Source organism: Mus musculus, chromosome 2 (genome assembly GCF_000001635.26).
Source record: "Mus musculus strain C57BL/6J chromosome 2, GRCm38.p6 C57BL/6J".
Lineage (NCBI taxonomy): Eukaryota > Metazoa > Chordata > Mammalia > Rodentia > Muridae > Mus > Mus musculus.
In genome coordinates this window covers 24746715-24765416 of record NC_000068.7, presented here as the reverse complement: position 1 = coordinate 24765416, position 18702 = coordinate 24746715, and the positions used below count along the sequence as shown (strand labels likewise).

Here is an 18702-nt window from a genome sequence, read left to right as displayed (position 1 = left end):
CCATTATATCCAACCTCAAAAATATTTTTAAAATTTTAGCTTGAATTTTCTTGAGATTTTATTTCATGTGTCTGAGTGTATGCCTGAATGTATGCTTGCATGTAGTGCCCTTGGTGGCTAGAAAGAGGGCATTGGATCTCCTGGGACTGGAGTTATAGACACTGTTACTAGGAATTCAACTCCTGTCCTTTGGAAGAACAGCCAGTGCTTTTACCTCTGAGCTATCTCTCCAATCCATCAAAAGTAAATCTTTAAAAAGTAAATGAATATGTTAAAGTGAAGGACAACCCCCCCCAAAAGTTTAAGAGTTTCTGAACAAAAATCTTTCATTATAAAAGAATATAATGAAGTAATTTAAAAAGCATCCCATGTTTGATATGGTGAGTCATAAGGTAATAAGCATTAAAACAAAAAATGTAGGGGCTGGTGAGATGGCTCAGTGGGTAAGAGCACCTGACTGCTCTTCCGAAGGTCAGGAGTTCAAATCCCAGCAACCACATGGTGGCTCACAACCATCCGTAACGAGATCTGACTCCCTCTTCTGGAGTGTCTGAGGATAGCTACAGTGTACTTACATATAATAAAAATGAATAAATCTTAAAAAAACAAACAAACAAAAAATGTATACAGTGATCATGGAAAAAAGGGAGATAAAGATTATTGTGTCAAAGTAGACTTTTACATGAAGTTAGAACTACTTCATATAAGCTGCAGCTTGCCTCTGCTTTCCTAAGTGGCCCATAGACTGTCTCCCGCAGCCTAAGTTCTTTGTGTAGCCAGTGGAATCCTCTGGCAGATGAGTCAGATGCCAGCAAGGAGAGCACCCCACTTCCAGAAGTCTTCTAGGTTTGGTTTTGTTTGCCTTACTTTGAAGCAACTCCCTGGGTGCTTTCATGGATTAGTTTTTAGGCTGAAGGGTGTGGCTTTGCTTACAGTTTCAGAGGTTTCAGCCCATGGCTGTTGTGGCACCATTGTTTTGAACCTGTGGGGAGTCAGAGTATCCTGCTGGAAAAGGTGGAGAAGTAGAGAGGAGGAAGGGAGGGAGGGAGGGAAGGAAATAGGAGAGTGAGAGACAGAGAGGATGGTACTGTAGACCCATATAGCCTCCAACAGCTGCCCCTCACATACCCACTCCCCAGCTAGGTCTCATCTCTCCTTCCACAACCTCCCAGCAGCTCATTCACTTATGAATTCATCAACGGATTAAATCCATTCATGAAGTCAGAGCCCTCGAATGATCCCAAAGCCCTCACTTTCTGATTACTGCTTCAGTGGGGACCAGGTCTTCAACATACTAGTTTTGGGAGCAACATCTCAGATCCAAGCCACAGCAGGGCAGAAAGACCACCACCTTCCACGCTCCTCACATCACTGTGACCTGTCTTTGTTTATCTTCTGCAAGAGTGAAGAGGACCCTTTCTTCTCCTCTGCCATTCAAGTGTGATTTGGGAAGATGTCAATCTGAATGCTGTTAAGACCCACAAGCCACTCTGTGCTCACGGTGCCCACTATCACTCATTAAGTGCTATATAGATGTTTCCACCTTTGGTAGAAAAATGTCAGCTGGGTAAAAGAGGAGTCTTGGGCGTGGCAAACAGGTGCACCACGAAGGCTCTGTCTTAATGTTTATAAAATGAAATGGCAGATCAAGGACTGTCAGAACTGAGATGTTGGAGCATCTCAGAGTCTTAGATGAACAGCTGCATTTAGAACTCTTGACAGGGTCCACTGCAAAACCCTCAGGGGTCAGGGATTTCAAAGCAGGGCATGTAAGAATTATATATATATATATAAATAAATATAAATGGAGGGGCGACAATAGCCTCGGCTTCCGATGGCCAGCAGTGAGAGGGAGTGGCTGACGACATGGCTTCCGCAGGACAGGGGTGTGGACGCCAATGAGAACCTAGGTTGCGGCTTCTGGATGCTATAGACATCTCCCTACGGGGGAGGGTCTGTTCGGGTTCGAGGAGAGCGAGGGTACCGGGGGACCTCTCAGGCTGTTGAGCTGGGGAACCAGACGCAGCCAAAGCTTTGGGCGGCGCCCTGGGGGCACGCAGAGGCTCACGCTGCCTAAAGCTGGGCTCACGCAAGCAACTCGGCGTTCCCTGAGGACCGCCGCGGACTCCGGCGGGGGCGGCCGCGGGGGCGGGGTCTGTGGGGTTCGGGGGTGTGACTGACGCGGATTGGCTAGGCTTGGCCGCGTGACCGACCCCTTATAGGGCGTGGCGTGGGGCCGCGGCTCGGGTGCGGTAGCAGCTGGCGGGCGAGGTCCAGGCAGCTCGCTGCGGCTAGGCTAGGAGCCCTTGGCGCGCCGCGCCCTCGGTGCCGGGCCGCGGAGCCCGGGATGCTCGCGGCGCCCGGGAGTCATGGTCCGCTTCGGGGACGAGCTAGGCGGCCGCTATGGGGGCACCGGCGGCGGGGAGCGGGCTCGGGGTGGCGGGGCCGGCGGGGCGGGTGGCCCGGGCCAGGGGGGTCTGCCGCCGGGCCAGCGGGTCCTGTACAAGCAGTCCATTGCGCAGCGCGCACGGACTATGGCCCTGTACAACCCCATCCCAGTCAAGCAGAACTGCTTCACCGTCAACCGCTCGCTCTTCGTCTTCAGCGAGGACAACGTCGTCCGCAAATACGCTAAGCGCATCACCGAATGGCCATATCCTACGGGGGCCTGGCCGGGCGGGAACCGGCGGAGGTCAGGGGCCGGGGCGACATCGGTGTCCCCACGGCGGGTCCGGGAGGGGCGGCTGGGGCCTGGGCGGCAGCGCCCAGTGGCCATCTTTCTGGTGCTGGGAGGGGGTGCGACCTGGGAGAGACGCGTCGAGGACCCCACGGCTCAGCGAGGAGGAGCGGGGCGGGGCTTCTGGGGCGGTCTCCGAGTGCGTGCGTGCGTGGTTTAGGTGTGCGCGTGTGTGGTCGTGGAGGCCACGACGGACCAGGTGCACTCTGGGCGGAGCCCCTTCTGACCTGAGACTTGTCCCTTCGTGCACTTGGTCTTGGGCAGCCAGCTTGGGGCACACAGCGTGCGGCTGGCCTGGAGGACACGGGAGGGCGAATCCGAGTCTATGCAGGTGTGAGCGCTGTGTGGTTGCAGGTCTGTGCGCGTGCTGACTGCAAGTGCCTGCGTTTGTGTGCGGGCATCCACGAGCCGGTGCTGCGCGTGCGTGTGGTAGGCATTCTTGGTACATTATGTTCATGTGCGGGTCTAGATACTTGTGGCTGTCTTTAGGTAGGGTTTGCGCCTGCGCAAGGCCCGCTTCTACTGCTTTGGGGGGCGATAGGAGGGTTCCCCCGTGGCGCTGGCGGGCCAGGCCAGGCAGCTGTCCGTGGTGCTGACGGCGTCCGAACTAACGAGGGGCTGGGCAACTGCAGAGGCCCCGCCTCTTGGCTGTCCCCAGAACTAGGGCGGGGAGCTGGGAAGACTAGCCCCGGTCCACGGGAAGGTGGGTGTCGGCCAGCAGTACTCAGCTGCTGCACTGCGCAGTCCTCTTCTTCACTACCTCCGTAGCGCCTCCTAGCCAGTCCTTAACCCACACACGCCCTTCGAATACATGATCCTGGCCACCATCATCGCCAACTGCATTGTTCTGGCCCTGGAGCAGCACCTCCCTGATGGGGACAAGACTCCCATGTCTGAGCGACTAGTGAGTGCTGGCTGAGGGTCTGGGGCGTGAAGGGTGTGGGTAGTGGCATGTTGTCTGATGTACCTGAGCTAGACAGGTAGGGCCCTATCTTTTATCTGAGGGCCCTTTGACTCTGCCTCCAGTGCCAGGAAGCTGGGGTGGCCAATTGAGTCTGATGAAAGACCAGGGAACCACACAGTTTGCCTTGTGTCTTTAGCTGCCCCTGCTCCCCATATGGTTCATTTGGGCATGCTATGCTAGCCTTGATTTCTAGACTTAAAATGAGAGAGGGGCATTTCTCTTGAAGAGAACAAGAGTCTCAGGCTCTATGGGTAGTCCTGTGGCCAGCTGATCACCTTTCCCGCCGTGCTCCCTAAGGAAGCACTTCTTCCCAAATGTTCTGGATCCATATTTTCCTCTAGGATCCTGAAAGAGTTTCCTAGAACCCAGTGGTATCCCATTTTGGGGATCAGGGGCCATACTGCTGGGATTATGACTCTTATGTAGCAAGAGGCAGGAATGAAGAGGCCTTCTGGTCTTTGGAGGTTTGAGGGGTAACACCACTTCACAGGTGAGAGGGCACAGCATCAGCCACAGCTCTTTCCTGCTGCCCCTTTGTCTGGGTTTAGCATGTACTTGGTGTGACTGTGAGACCTGGCACAGTGGTGTGGCCTCTCTTCTCACTCTCTCCTGTAGTTTGGAAGAGGGGTGGCCATGAAGAAGAACCAACTAAGACATTATCTAGGATGGCTCCTTGGCATAAGAAGGCTGAGTGAAGCCGGGCGATGGTGGCGCACGCCTTTAATCCCAGCACTTGGGAGGCAGAGGCAGGCGGATTTCTGAGTTCGAGGTCAGCCTGGTCTACAGAGTGAGTTCCAGGACAGACAGGGCTATACAGAGAAACCCTATCTCGGAAAAACCAAAGAAAAAACCCCAAAACCAACCAACCAAACAAACAAACAAAAAAAGAAGGCTGAGTGAGATTAGAGTGTAGGCTGGGAAGGAGTGTGTGTCTAGTCATATTTCAAGGTAGAGGATAAGAATTGGTTCCTGGGCACTTGTGGGCATGCCAAATAGTGCCCGTGTTTCTCTGGACTTCTGGCAGAGTAGGTCCTCAGCAAGCTCTATCCTTGTGATGAGCACCCATTCCAGAGGGCAGAAAGCAGAGTGAACTTGGAGGTTCTTCAGGTTGCATATCACCAATGCCAGGCTGCAGGTAGTGACCAAGTCTTTAGGGAACTCTGGCAGGTATGGCCAAGAGGGTCATAGGATAGACCCAGGTCAGCGCAAGGAGGTCATGAGGCATCCTTTCATGGACCAGTCTGGTGTGAAGTGTTCTGAGTACCTGTGTTAGTATATCAGATTTGCCCGGTTGGTGATGGTGGGAATGGGGAGATGTAATTTTTGTGGACCAGGTCTTGGGAGAGCAAACAGTATGTGCCTGCTTTGGACCTATCCCGGCAAGCCAGGAAGTTCTCTGCTAACTCCAGCTTTGCTTTTAGGCCCAGTCCTCAGAGGCTGTTAGGATGAACAAGAGAAATGGGTTTGGAAACTGGAACTACTGCCTAGGTAGTAGGTAGGGGTTGCGTGGTGGTGTTAGGACCCCTTAGTGTTTCCAGCCTTGCTTGAGGTGGGTTTCCTCATCTCTGGGGAACTCTGCTTTATACTAACCTTTCTTCTATAGCTGCCTAAGCCTTGAGCTTGCAGCCCAGTGGCTCCCAGGCCATTGGCATACCCATCTTCCACCCCCTCAGCCTCAGTCATGGCTCTGCCTTATCGGAGCTGGACAGAAGAACCTCGGGTGTGGCTTCCTTGCTGGTGGCCCTTCTTTTTCTAACCAGGAGCCTTCTGTGAAGACCTTCTGAGGTCAGCTCCATCTTTGGTGTCAGCAACCCCTCCCCTTGAGGAATAAGACTCTTCCATCTAAACTCCCGGAGCCTCATTCCTGTCATGAGCCAACATTAGGAGGCAGGACAGGAGCAGTTGGCCATCATGGATGCTTAGTTGCCAGGCCTCTCAGATGGAGCTCCTTCTCATACAGTCACTCATACTCATAGGCACCTTCTGTTCCAAACTCCAGGGCCATGGGTGGCCATGGCTTAGTTTTGGGGCCTGGCTCCCTGCAGGCAAGAGACAAAGGGTAAGCTAAGGTGTTGGCAAGGCCCCTCGAGGGCCAGACTTCTTGGAGAAAGGCTTCTGCTGAAGAAGTCAGTGGCCCCGTCTCATCTGGCAGCTCTTTGGACCACTCGGCCACATGCCCAGTCTTTCTTCATGGGGCATAGTGGCTCTGAGAAGCAGTTTTTGCTGGAGCTGGTCCTAGGGACCAGTCCTTGTGTGAGCAGACTCTGGGAGCCGAGTACGTCCTCATCATTTCTTCCTCTGTTTAAAGCTGCTGCACCAGAGTGTAGCGAGTGAATCATGCTAAGCCCCTTTGCCCAGCTCCCTCAAGCTCTCTGCTCTCCTCCCCTTACACATGGTGTTCCTACTACATGTGTGGTCAGGTAACACCCTCCTTCCCAACATCATCTCTGGCAGGTTTCGGCTAAAGAAACAGACTTAGGGAATCTCACTAGAGTCTCCATCTTCGTTCCTTTGATCCAGCTGTTTTCTCCAACATTAACCTTTCCGTGGACTGTAGCCATACCTTTGATGAGGTTGCCTGAGCCTTGGTCCCTCTGGATTCCTGGGGTTGCACTCACCTCCCAGCCTCCTGCTTGCCCTCTGGTCTCCACAGATACCATCGCTATAGAATCCTAATGCTGGAGATTTTCCTTTCTCTTTTTCCCCTGTCAGAATTTGCGTGTTCTGCTTGTCCATGTGCATTGCATGTATGAATGAGTCCCTAAGCAAAGTCCAAGCTTTCCAGATGACCGGCATAGTGGCCGGATGGAGATGGCTGCTGGGTTTACCTGTCGTCTCTGCCCCGTTGCTCCCTCTCTGTGCCTTTGTGCTCTTAGGATAGAGAAGACTTCGTTGTATAGAACGGGTTGCTATAGTTAATACAAGGATTTGATTTACAGGCATCCCCAAAGAGCATCGTCACTACCTTTTTCAAACCTCCTTCAGTAAAGTCTGCCCCATGATTCTGACAGGACAGTCCTGGGTGACCTGTGAGTGAAGCAGAAGCTGGGTTGACAGAGCAGAGGCCTAAGGACTCTCAGACATAATCAGGACACCTTTGCCACACTAACAAATGACAGGTCATATTCTGAGCCATGTCAGATGAGCACACTCAGGCTAGTGGGAGCACTGCATGTTGGGGAAGTCTCTGCCAGGTTAGCCTCGGGATAGTAGGTATGGTTATCAGTCAGGAGCTGCTGTCAAGCCACTTTTCTGAGGGGACAGAGGTGAACGCTGTCCTGTGCTCTTCCTCAGGATGACACGGAGCCTTACTTCATCGGGATCTTTTGCTTCGAGGCGGGCATCAAGATCATAGCCCTGGGCTTTGTTTTCCACAAGGGCTCCTACCTTCGGAACGGCTGGAATGTCATGGACTTCGTGGTGGTCCTCACGGGGTAAGTGGGCCAAGGCTGAGTGCACTTGTGTGTGTGCTGCCTTGCTGTGGGGCAGAGGCGGCAGAAATGTCCATGTTGATAGCCAGTGCCTTGACTCAGAATGTACTACTGGGTAAATGGGATTGCTTCTCCCCTATAAGTAACACAGTCGTCTGTTCCCATCTGCTCGCTGTAACTTCTGCTGTGAGGGCTGTGTTTGTGTTTGTAACATGTTTTCCCAAGGGCTCACTCCTAGTAGCCTCTCTGGCAGAGCTTGCTTTCCGATCCCAAAAGCAAGGTGGTCACTGGGCACTATGGATGGGGTGACGGGCAAGTGAGGGGCTTCTTTGAGGAAGGCTTTTATCCATCTTGGAGGAACATGTGGAATCTGAGCCACTTCCTGTCTGAGGAGCTGTCTCCCCCATAGCTCTGTGCTGTCCCATGGTGTGAGGCTGCGTACTTATTCCTGGTTCTTGCCCTGGTAATGTTCTTTGTTTTAGATTTATTTAATGAGTGAGTCTTTTCACTTGGTTTTGTTTTGTTTTTTTGGTTTTTTCGAGACAGGGTTTCTCTGTATAGCCCTGGTTGTCCTGGAACTCACTTTGTAGGCCAGGCTGGCCTCGAACTCAGAAATCCGCCTGCCTCTGCCTCCCAGGTGCTGGAATTAAAGGTGTGTGCCACCACCGCCCGGCTGTGTTTTCTCTTGTATATGTACATGTGCCTGGTGTCCTCAGAGGTCAGAAGAGGGCATGAGGTCCTCTGGAACTGGATGGCCATGTGTGTGCTAGAAACTGAACCAGGGCTCTCTGCTAGAGCAGCAAGTGCTCTTAACTGCTGACCCATCTCTCCAGTCCCTGTGTCCCCAGTGTATTTAGTCACAATGTACGCCCACTGCTTCCTCACATCAGTACTTCCTTATAATGACCAAAATAAAACTCCCCATTGCCCAGGAGCTCAGGAAGCCAGTGTGTGGCCCACCCCCAAGCCACCTCAATTGATTTATCTGCCCAGTGGGCACTGTACATCTTTCTTCTGTTGATCTGCTGGAGGTTGAGGACTGTGGAGTGCTGTGCTGGGAACAGAGGCTGTGGTTGGGATGATGGGTGCTCGCACAGAGCCTGTGGCTTCCCCAGAGGTTCCGTCCTGTCTGGGGATGGCAGTGTCACCTTCCCTTGGGCCTTGTACTTGGAGACTAAGTGCCCAGATTGGGACGCAGGGAGCTGGTCCATGATAGGTGGGAGCCCTTTTAAAACATGAGTTGGTGTAGTTCCATCTCCTCTGACCACTGACCTCCATGGAGTCCTGGTGCATGTGGGTGTCAGGGAGGGGGTTGCGCAGTTGGAGAGCAGGAAAGAGGTGACTGGGAAGCCTGTGTATGGGGCTTCAGTCATCATGGGTCCCAGTTTTTGAGGCATAAAGGAAGTTGGGTAATGACCTCAGGGCTCTAAAGTAAGGTGCGAAGAGACATGGGGGACTGCTCTCTGTCTTTGCGCTGTAGCTTGTTGAGGCAGGGAAGTTGTCTCCTAGAACTGTCAGGTATGCTCAGAGAATTTAGTATGTTGGTGACCTCGGTGCCTCCCACGTGATGGTAATCTTTGCACACTTCTGTGGATTGCTTGTTCCAAAGCAGGCGTGTGTTGACAAAGCATTCATGGGAAGCCCTCTAAGGTTTAATGGAGACTTGCTTTCCACTGATGACCTAAGTGAAGAATCACTTGGGGTTGGTGAACAGTGTGGCCCCTGTGGGTTGGGTGTTCCCCACATCCAGGGTTACTACCTGGGGCGTCCAGGAGTAACTACAGCTGTTTACAGCTCTCTTCCCTTGAGATCAAGTCCCTGAAGACAAGGTGGCATCTTATTTTTCAGAGTGTCCCTTGAGCCTGTGTTAGGGCAGACTTCTGGGAGGGTGCAGTGTGTGGTGGCCAAGCTGATGAATGTTGAGAGGACAGGCTGACAAGGAATGCTTGACCCTGTTACTCGAATCTTTTACCCAGGTTTAGGCTGCCTGGAGATAGGAGACCAGGAGGGACACCTGAGTTCCCCACGCAACCCTTGCCTATAGGACCCCTAGATCATCCAGAAACTACGAGAGGCCTTGGGGTGGGGAACACAGTCCATTGCTTGGTGGTTTCAGTCAGGAATGCTGACCTTCCTGTGAATGCTTGAGCGAAGATGCTTGGTTCCCCGGAAGGAAGGCAGGACTGTCTTACTTTGGTCTTGCAGATCCCTTTGTCCATTTTTCTGTTTGTCTCCTTCTCTGCCTCTTAAACAGCAGCCTTCTCTTCTCCTCTCTTCTACTACCCCTTCTGCTTCCTTTACTTTCCTGGGTTTCCCAGCTCATCTCAACCTCGTGTTCCATTTCTGCCCTCTGCCTTTTGTGTTTGCAAGAAAGTTGGCTCTGGTGTCCTGGTTTGAGGCTTCTCCCTTTGCATTGAATTCCTTGATATAGTGCCAAGTTTTGGGGAACCCTTCAGATGGAAGGGAGATGCATGTCTCATGGAGGCCTACATGCAGGACCTGCTAGCAGTTGCTCGGATGCTCCTCTAGGACCCGCATGTGCCTGTGTTTGTGGGAGGTTTTGGTGGGAAACCCAGGGAAGAACCCATCTCTAACCCTCCTGCGCTGAGGTCCCTATGGCAGGGTATATGTGGAGGTGTGGCACTTTCTTGTTACTTTCTTGTTATTTTGTTGTTTTAATTAAGCTTTGTTTAATTGGTGCTTAGAAGGCTAGAAGCTCAGAGGGGAAAGGCAGACAGCATCCTGGCCTGTTGCCTAGTGAAGCCAGGCATATCCCCAGTGGCCAGCAGGGGTCTCTCTTCTCCTGATGTTGGTAGAGGTTGTGAGATGTCTGGGCAGGGGTAGGTAAGGGAGTTGTGCCCTTTACCCCCAGTCCCCCAGAGAAGCCAAGGCTGGGTGCCTGCTGCTCTCTTCCTTGCTTCCCTCTCAGGTGTCTTGTTATCTGCACCAGTGTATATGGTGCAAGGGCTGTGATCAGCTAGGTATGCTGGGCGCTGGTTGCTCTGAGGCATAGGTAGTATCTGGTTTGGGGTCCTATATAGGCCAAAGGGATGCTTCTGGGACTCTGGGGATTATGAGAGATGTTGAAGGCTTCCAGACATTGAGGCTGACCTGTGGGATGTGGGCCTGTTCCCAGAGAGTCTGGCCCCTCAGCTAGGAGTCCTGTTCCTCACTGGACCAGCCCATGGATTGCCACCCAGACATGTCCCTTGGTGGCATGGGACAGGGCCTCAATCTTTTAATATGGACTCTGCCTTCCTAGTAGGAGAATGGCTCCCTTTCTGGTCCTCCAGCTGACTGTAATGTCAGGGGCAGGCTTCCATGCACCTTCTTTTCTAAGCACACTTCTCTCTGCATAGCGGCATGACCAGGGCCCAGAATTGCCCTAGTTGGGATCCTAGTTGGAAGAGGACAGAAAGAGCCACCATCCCAACACAGCCAGAGGCCACCTGAAAGCTGTGCCCTGCTCCTATCCAGCCTGTTCACCCCATTCCCATCCATAACATGCCCACCCGTTAGCTTCATTTCCTTGAGCATTTGATCTTCCTTCTGCTGACACTGTTCATTAATTCATTATCCATTATCCTTAACCCATTTTCAGCCATTCATCACTTACACACCCAGTGTTTGCCAAATGGTATGAGGGCAGGGACAGAACTGCTGAGCCCCTTTCTGTAAGCAGAGGCCAGGCATCTTGCCCAGCCTATTTCTTGTCAGTCTATGTAATCTCGTACCTGGATGGTGCTTAGAGATGCTGCAGTCACTGGTTCTGGGCTTTCACTTCCTAGACTGTAGCCACAGCACGTCTGCATCCTGGCTAGGTCATAGTGCTTCTTGGCATGGACCAACTCAACGTGTCCAGGAAGGACTGAACAACCTTGGTCTTGGTGGGAAAGTGGGTTGGGAGTACATAGGTCATGTTTTGTGTAGGCAGTTAGAGAAGGCTTCAGGTTTGGGAGGGCATGAGTGAGCCTCAAGGCTTAAGGATACTTGGTGTCTGGGAAGAGCTGTGGCTAACCAAGAGTGTAGCATACAGCCAACAGGATCCTCAGGGACGAGAGAAGCCATCTTGGACTGCACCCTGGTGCCCATAGCTATGGGCTGCCTGGGCAAGTGATGTAGATCTGCACTTGTGTGCAGTTAGGGGTTCATACAGAGTATGTTCTGCGCCACAAAGCTGATGTTGGAGGGGAAGTATGTGATATGGCCTGAAGTGCATCAGGTGTGTGGAGGAGTGAGCCTGCTGGGCCTGGAGGCCTTGTGGTGGAACCCGTTGAATAAAAATAATGTTCATTGCTTAGGGTGCTTCATAGAAAACAGGAGAGATAAATAAAGTTGGTTGATTTGGTCAGGGGATGCGGGGCCAGAGTGCCTGCCGCACTAGGCTGCTTACAGCCTACCTGAACATTGGTGGGAAGGTCCAGGAGAAATTGATGCAGTCAGAGAAGGCCAGCCCTGGAGTCTGAGTGAAGACATGTCCAGGTCCTGGTCAATGTATTGGTCTGTCCAATGGAAATGAGTGTCTGGGAGCTGAAGATGGTGTGCTGAGGTGGGCTGAGGTGGTTGGCGACAGACTGTTCCCACTGAATTGGGAGCAAGAGCATCAGCTAGTATGTGTGAAGATGAGGGGCGAGATCCAGGAGACAGATATAGGAGACGGATGTAGGGCAGAGCAAAGATAGGGGGCTGAGAGAGGGAGAGCAAGCGAATAAGGGGGGCACTTGAGCTCCCCAGCCCTGCACCCCAGCCTGTCCCTCCCAGGCCTTCCTCTTTACTGTCTGCCATCGACTTGCTTGGTCACCTGGAAGGTATTTGCTGCAGACACCTCTTGCTTTCCCCACTGTTTAGTTCTCTGGGGACACAGAGGTGACCGAATAGATTCTTGCCCTTCTGCAGGCCATGTTTGTCTGGATACAAACTGTCCATTTGCCCTTGGAGAGAGGGACACTCAAAGTGATGCCGTGACTGTCTCTCACTGGTGTCTGGAGATCTTTGAGAGGCAGTTTTGGTGAATATCAGGGAAGAGGATGTAGAGACAAGGGCCATCCGTGGTCTGGGGTCAGGCAGGACAATCAAGTCGGGCTGTCACTGGGCACAGGAAGGAAAGCAGACAGTTGAGAGTGAGGGTACTGAGGACAGTCTCAGCCCAGGTCGAGGCTAAAGGGCCAGGCCTCAAAGCATTCAAGAGGCATACTGAGAAGGCAGAGTCTACAGGAGCCTCTGGTGTCTTTCAAACCTGACACCCACTTCTGTAGGCTGTTGTGGTCTCTGAGCTCCCCTTGGTGCCCATCATCTCTATGGTGCCCTGCCCCCATCCCCCATCACGGCATCCGTTCTTCCAGGATCCACAGAAAAACCCTGCTATAGCCTTTGGCCTAGAGGACTTAAATCCACAGTAACAAAGATGCCTGCACCTCTGCTGTGGCCTAGTCTGCTCCTGTTCCTTCCCCTTATGGCCTATGGAGATACAAAGAAACACATCTTGGCTCAGGCAGGTGGTTCCCTGGGGAGCATTTCCAACCACAGCGTCTCATTTTACTTCCAATTAAACCGAGATTCCTTTCCAGGACATGTAATTAGAGCTCAGGCTCCTCTCTCTGGACTCATCTCCTATGGGAAGAGGAGGAGTGTGGGCTGTCTCATTGAGAGGGAAACTGGACAGTGAGTTTAGAGGCAGGCATGGCCAACACAGACTCTGAACTTAGGGCTCAGCTGCTGGTGTCTAATGGCCTTTAGGGTGCAAGGATGGAACCTGATTTGGGAGGTGTCCCTCCTGGGCTGGGAAGGCACAGGAAGTTAGGGACAGAATAAATGGATGAGCACCGTGGACAGGACCAGGCAGGGAGACAGTGCTTAGGGAATGCTGTGCCTGGCATCAAGTGACCCAAGACATATCTGAACAGGGTACAGAGATGTGGTATGACAGTGACAGAGTGTCTAGCAGCTCCACACAACGGGCAGTTCTCTACTTCCTAGTATTTCTTCTGTGGCTCTGCAGGGAGTGGGGGCATGGGATAGCCTCTGGTGCTGGTCAAGTTGAGGTTCACTCGACTCCCCTTTCCTTCCTACATCCCGGGCTCTGATGATCTGCTTCCCCTAAATGTGGCTGGAACAGTCAGGGTTAGGAGTTCAGTTCTGAGAGCTAGTCTCTTTAGCACCATGGAAGGAAGCCTTTGATCTCTCTCTCCTGAGGTCAGGTTTACCTTCCTGCAGGTAGTATCTCCAGGACTTTATTGGAGACTCAGGGGTTCTGTGACATCTGAGAACTTGCCAGACATAGGACATAGGGAAGCCTCCGGTACCGTGAGGCAAGGCCTCTGCTCCCGAGCAGCTCTATGAAGGTTGCCATGTGAATGTGGCATTGGATGAGGGAGGTGACATGTGGGTCCAGCATTGGTATGCACATTGCAGATCACAGATGCCCTGTCTTGATAGTGGACTCTCACTGGCCGCATGTCCCTGGGACAGCCCTAGAGCCCTGTGCTGGTTACATAAAGCCCTAGGGATGCCCTGCTCTAATGAATGGCACCAGCCTCCCGCCTTGACATACACCCCTGCAAGTGGGTATTTATAGAGGACCTAGCTCACTCTCTGTTGACTCCCTCCCCCTCCCCTCACTTCTTCCTTTGCTTCAGGACTCTACACTTCTGGGCCATGAACACAGGCCCTTCTCAGGGACAGTCCCCACTGATTTGTGTTCCCCTAGCTGAAGTAGCTTCTTAGACCCTGTCAGTTATTTCTAGGGTCTAAGAGTCCTTGTGTGTTTCTAGGTTACGGATGGCCCCTGGGAAAAATGAATCCTAAAACTTGCCTTACATGAATGCAGAGTGGGGCTTTCTTGATGAGTGGGGCATGAGTTGGGCTGTGTGACCTTGAGGCTGTACACATCCCGGTGGCTGTGCAAAGTTCACCTGCATCTGTGCTAGACAGGTGAATGGTGGGAGGTGTTCCTGAAATCCACTAACCACTGACTTAAGGTGGAGAGCATCCATGGAAATGGGATATGCTTCCAGTTGCTTCTTGCCGTTGCTGGCCACCACCTTCCAATAGCCCATCTGTAGGAAAGGGAATTCTAGGCCTTAGAACATATGCCCACCACCCTCTGTTTCTCATGCCTTCCAAGTCTTCTCAAATTATTCAAAGGAGACCATAAGTCTCTAGGTAGTCAGCATCCAGGGTACTCAACCAAGAAACTTGCATGCTCCCATCATATCCCCTCACACCCAACCACTGCAGCTTAGAGGTCAGGAACTTCTTGGGAAAGGGGATATGCACTTACAAAACCTAGCGCCATGGGTGTCCAGGCTGGTGGGGGACCACAGAATACAATGAATTGTATTGGGACACAGAATGGACCCAGGGTGTTGGAGACTTCACTGTGTGCTATGATCTGGGCCTATAGCACCCAGTAAGGGCCTGGCACAAGGCTAGAAGGTGTCAGACAAAGGAGTAAGGGTCGGGTGCAACATGACCCTTTCACAGATCGGGCCAGGTATAGGCCTGGCCAGGATTTTGAGATGGGCTCTAAACTAGTTGTCACCATTTAGGAGGGAAGGGCCTTGTAAAACCCAAGTCTCCGTCTCGAATAGACATCCCACTTTTGCCTGGCAGTCTCTGCCATTCGAACTCACTACCGTTGCCCTGTTATGGTTGGCATTTCCTTGATAGGCTCAGGCACCGGTGCTCTGGCACAGGAGCCCTTGTGTGCTGTGCTGTGTCCAGGCCAGTGATGTAACCTGAGGCAGCTGGTGCTGCATCCTGTGGCTACACTCCCACAGATGTCACAGGAGTTTAAATTCACCTCCCAGTGAAGGTGGCACTTGTGAGCAAAGTCTAGTGAACTCACCAGCTTCACTTCTTTCTGCTCAACATCCCTCCTCACACTGGAGCCCAGAGCTGTGATTCACACTGATCTGAGAATGATTGCTAATGGCTTCTCTCTGTTACTAGGCTTGGAGCTAGTCCCTGGACAGAGAGCAGGGTGGCAGGCGCCTCCTGCTCAGCCTGGATCCTTTGATGGTTATCAGGCGCTTCTCATTTCCTGGGCTTCCATCCCTGCTGCTGTAGAAAGAGAGGCCCCTCCCTGTGCTGCTCTCCATCCTGTGTAGCATCACCTGGTGTTTTGTTTTGTGCATAGCCAGCCAGAGTCCCTGCAGGTCACATAGCTACTCCTGTAGTTAATCTTGGGACACTTACTCTTTGCTCACGTGCCTCCCTCATTGCTATCACATCAAAGCCAATAGGCCTGGGGTAGGGTTCATTCTGAAATTCACATCCACTACCACAGAAACCATCTCTTGGTTTCTCAGAGCCTGGAAACCCTTTGGGAAGGATCATGTGCCCCTGGCTGGCCGAGGAGGCAGTGCCGGAGTCCATGTGGAATGGGCTTGTGCTATATCGCCACCTTCTCTTCTCCAGAGCTGGCTGCAGTCCCAACTCCTGTATATATAGTTATATATAGTTATACATGTAGTTATATATAGTTACACATATAGTTATATATGCACGTGTATATATATACATATATACATATATACATATATATATACATATATATATATATATATATATATATATATATATATATATATATATATACATACATACATACATACACACATTCATAATAGTATGGAGGGAGCATTGTGTCCTTAGCAGCATTCCCCCGTGACAACACCTCACAAATACAATACAGTACAGTACAGTACAATACAATACATTACCACAGGTAAGATGATGAGTTTCCAGTTCCCAGGGGAACTCTCACAGTGCCCTTTTGTAGCCCTGCAGACTTACTGCATCCTCACCCCACCCCCACGTCTGGCAGCCACTAATACTTCCTGTACTTCTGTGATTTTGTTGTTTCAAGAATATTACATGAGTGGTATATACCTTCAGGGCTTTTTTTCCCCTCCACTGAGCAAAATCCTTTGCAGATGATGTAGCAATGACCATTTGTTTCTTTCATTGCTAAATTCAGGCATGCCTCTAAGATGTTCTGCTCTGGTTTTAAGCAACTACAATGAAGTACATTTTTGCAATAAAGCAGGTTAGGATTTGTTATTGCCATAATGCATATAAAAGATACACATTGTATCTACTATATTAAGTATACTCCTCGCTTAAATTATTGAGCCTTTTTGTTGGGATCTTTCTGTTGGTGGCAGCTGAGGAAGAAAGTGGTGCCTGGTGGGTTCCCTAAGACAACAGTGAAGTTGGCCTTATAATAAACTCTTCTTTTCACGTTCTCTTCAGTCTGCAGTGCTGTTTGATAGCATGCCGCATGATAGCATGGTGGAACGTCTTTTAGAATTGAGGTTGGTCCTCTTACGTTGCTGCAGCTCTATCAACGAATTCCTGTTATGCTGTGGAGTACAAACCATTTGTTGTCAATACTGTCCACCATTTCACCAGGAGCAGGAAACAGCCTCAGGTCACGACTTGCCACCTTAGGAAATGACTTTGTATATCCATTTGTAAGATGAAGCTTGGTGTCTGTTCAGGTCCCATCATGAGGTGACAGTGATTCAGAGTCTTAAGGCCCTATCTCTAACTCTAGGTTTCTTGCTAGTCCTCTGCTAGTCTTTAGACCCTCACGTTCCCCGTGAAGGTTAATGTTTTCCAGCGAGTGTGTGTGTGTTTCGATAGATCCACCCCAAATTACCAATGCTCCTGCTGCTTAGTGCAGTGAGTCCCCAGGACTCTTAATGTCTGCTTCCCCAGGTTTATCAGACGAGTATCCATGGTGGAATAATTACTTAATTTGTGAGTTACAGAATGGCTGTTGACTTAGGAGGCTGGAAAACAATATTCATCTTATTTAAGGTCTACATCACAGCTCTTTAGCTACCAAGTGTGTTGTCAGTGGATGTAATATTTGAGCAGTAAGCGTCCACAGCGGGTCCTGTGGTCAGTAAAGCATACTGTGAATCGGTGTGTGGTCATTCAAGCTCTGTTTCATGGAGCAGACCTAGTGTAAGTTTTAAGGCCCAAGGATTTTTAGAACGGCAAAGAAGCAGAGGCTTCAACTTCCACTTCTGTCTGTGTCAGTACCCAGTGTAGTCAGCCTGCCCCATCTTTATGAAAACACCAGTCTTCAGTGGCTTCATCTTCCTAGGAAGCTACTGGTGCAATAACACAGATGTTTTAGAGAAGCCAGCTCAATCCGTTACCTCAGCGGGACCTCCCTTGACAGGACTTCCCGGGCTGCTTGCGTTTGTGGTTACAACCGCACCCACCTGCTGCTTCCGTTTGTGTTTGTGTTCTAGCCTTGGGTTTTGAGAGAGGTTGTACTCTGCTCTGAATTAGGTGGCACTTCATCCTTGTCAGCAGTAGGCTGAGCTTTTCCTTACATTCGTGGTCATTAGACTTCCAGAAATTTCTTTTTTTTTTTTAAAGATTTATTTATTTATTATATGTAAGTACACTGTAGCTGTTTTCAGACACACCAGAAGAGGTCATCCGATTTCATTACAGATGGTTGTGAGCCACCATGTGGTTGCTGGGATTTGAACTCAGGACCTCCAGAAGAGTAGTCAGTGCTCTTAACCGCTGAGCCATCTCTCCAGCCCCAGAAATTTCTTTTGATTGACAGCGTGGCTGTTTGGAGTGAGAGGCCATTTAGCCCGTCTCGGCGTCTGGCACACTTTCCTCACTAAGCGTCATATTTCCTAATTTCCAAGTGAAGGCAAGAGATACACAATTCTCCTTTTCGCTTGGACATTCTGAGGTCATTGTAGGGTCACTGTTAATTTTAATATTGCTGTGTCTCAGATCAGAGAGGTCCAAGGCGAGAGGCAAGATGGGGAATTTGCTGATTAGTGAAGCGATCATGTTATAACACTTATTAAATTTCTTGTCCTGTGTGTGGAATTATGTGTCTTACCATGAATGTTGCTCCCAAACAAGTGTAGTAAAAGTGTCAGAGATCAGCTCACAAATACAGGGCTGTGTCCCTCGGGCTGGGCAGTACTGTGGTCGTTTTGATACAGACTGTGTGATTGCTTACCCGAGGCCCTCGGAGGAGAGCTCTGTTGGTCCTTTGCCTTGGGAGGCTTGTGCCATTCCTCCCATCTGCTGTCCATAGTAGAGCTGTCCATCAGTTGCTAAGGGCGGGTCCTGATGCTGTAGCCTAGCCACCTCTGAGTTCTCACACTCGTGTAGGTAAACTCACCATTCATCAGGCTGATCTTAGAAGCATCTTTTCTTTGGTTTGTTGGTGCCCTGTCTGAGGTGAATAGATGTTTTTATATTTTCCCATGAAAATCATGCAACACAGGTCACCATAGCAAATTAGCAAGAATGTTACTAAGTTGTGGCAAAAGACAAAAGCAAGAAAATGTTGTTGAAGTGGCTCAGCACACTTGATGTACATGTTTTATACAAACAGTGTCTGAAGTAACTCAGTTCTGCATGTTACTGAGTTTGCCTTGGGTTCCCACTGGGACTCAGGCGGTTCTCAGAGGTGTGCCTAGTTTCCACGTGTGTAGAAACTTTCCAGAATCTTGTCATTTCCACTTTGATTCTATTGTGGTCTGAAAGCACATAGTCCGATTTCAGTTTTAAAACTG

General features: G+C 50.8%; 1 protein-coding gene across 23 annotated transcripts in view; it reads left to right on the top strand.

Annotated features, from left to right (window-relative positions):
- Positions 1-2216: 2216 nt before the first annotated feature.
- The window catches only part of Cacna1b (calcium channel, voltage-dependent, N type, alpha 1B subunit), a 159341-nt gene continuing 142855 nt past the window's right edge, over positions 2217-18702 (top strand). For 14 of the 23 annotated variants that reach the window (XM_006497634.3, XM_006497632.3, XM_017315156.1 and 11 more), the window contains exons 1-3: positions 2225-2653; positions 3536-3641; positions 6996-7135. In XM_006497634.3, the coding sequence (XP_006497697.1) occupies positions 2370-2653; positions 3536-3641; positions 6996-7135 (530 nt within the window). In that variant the 5' untranslated portion in view covers positions 2225-2369. Of the gene's footprint in view, positions 2654-2725; positions 3069-3535; positions 3642-6995; positions 7136-18702 lie in introns of those variants that run through there. The other 9 variants (XR_003950091.1, XR_374052.3, XM_006497637.4 and 6 more) reach the window with 4 other exon arrangements.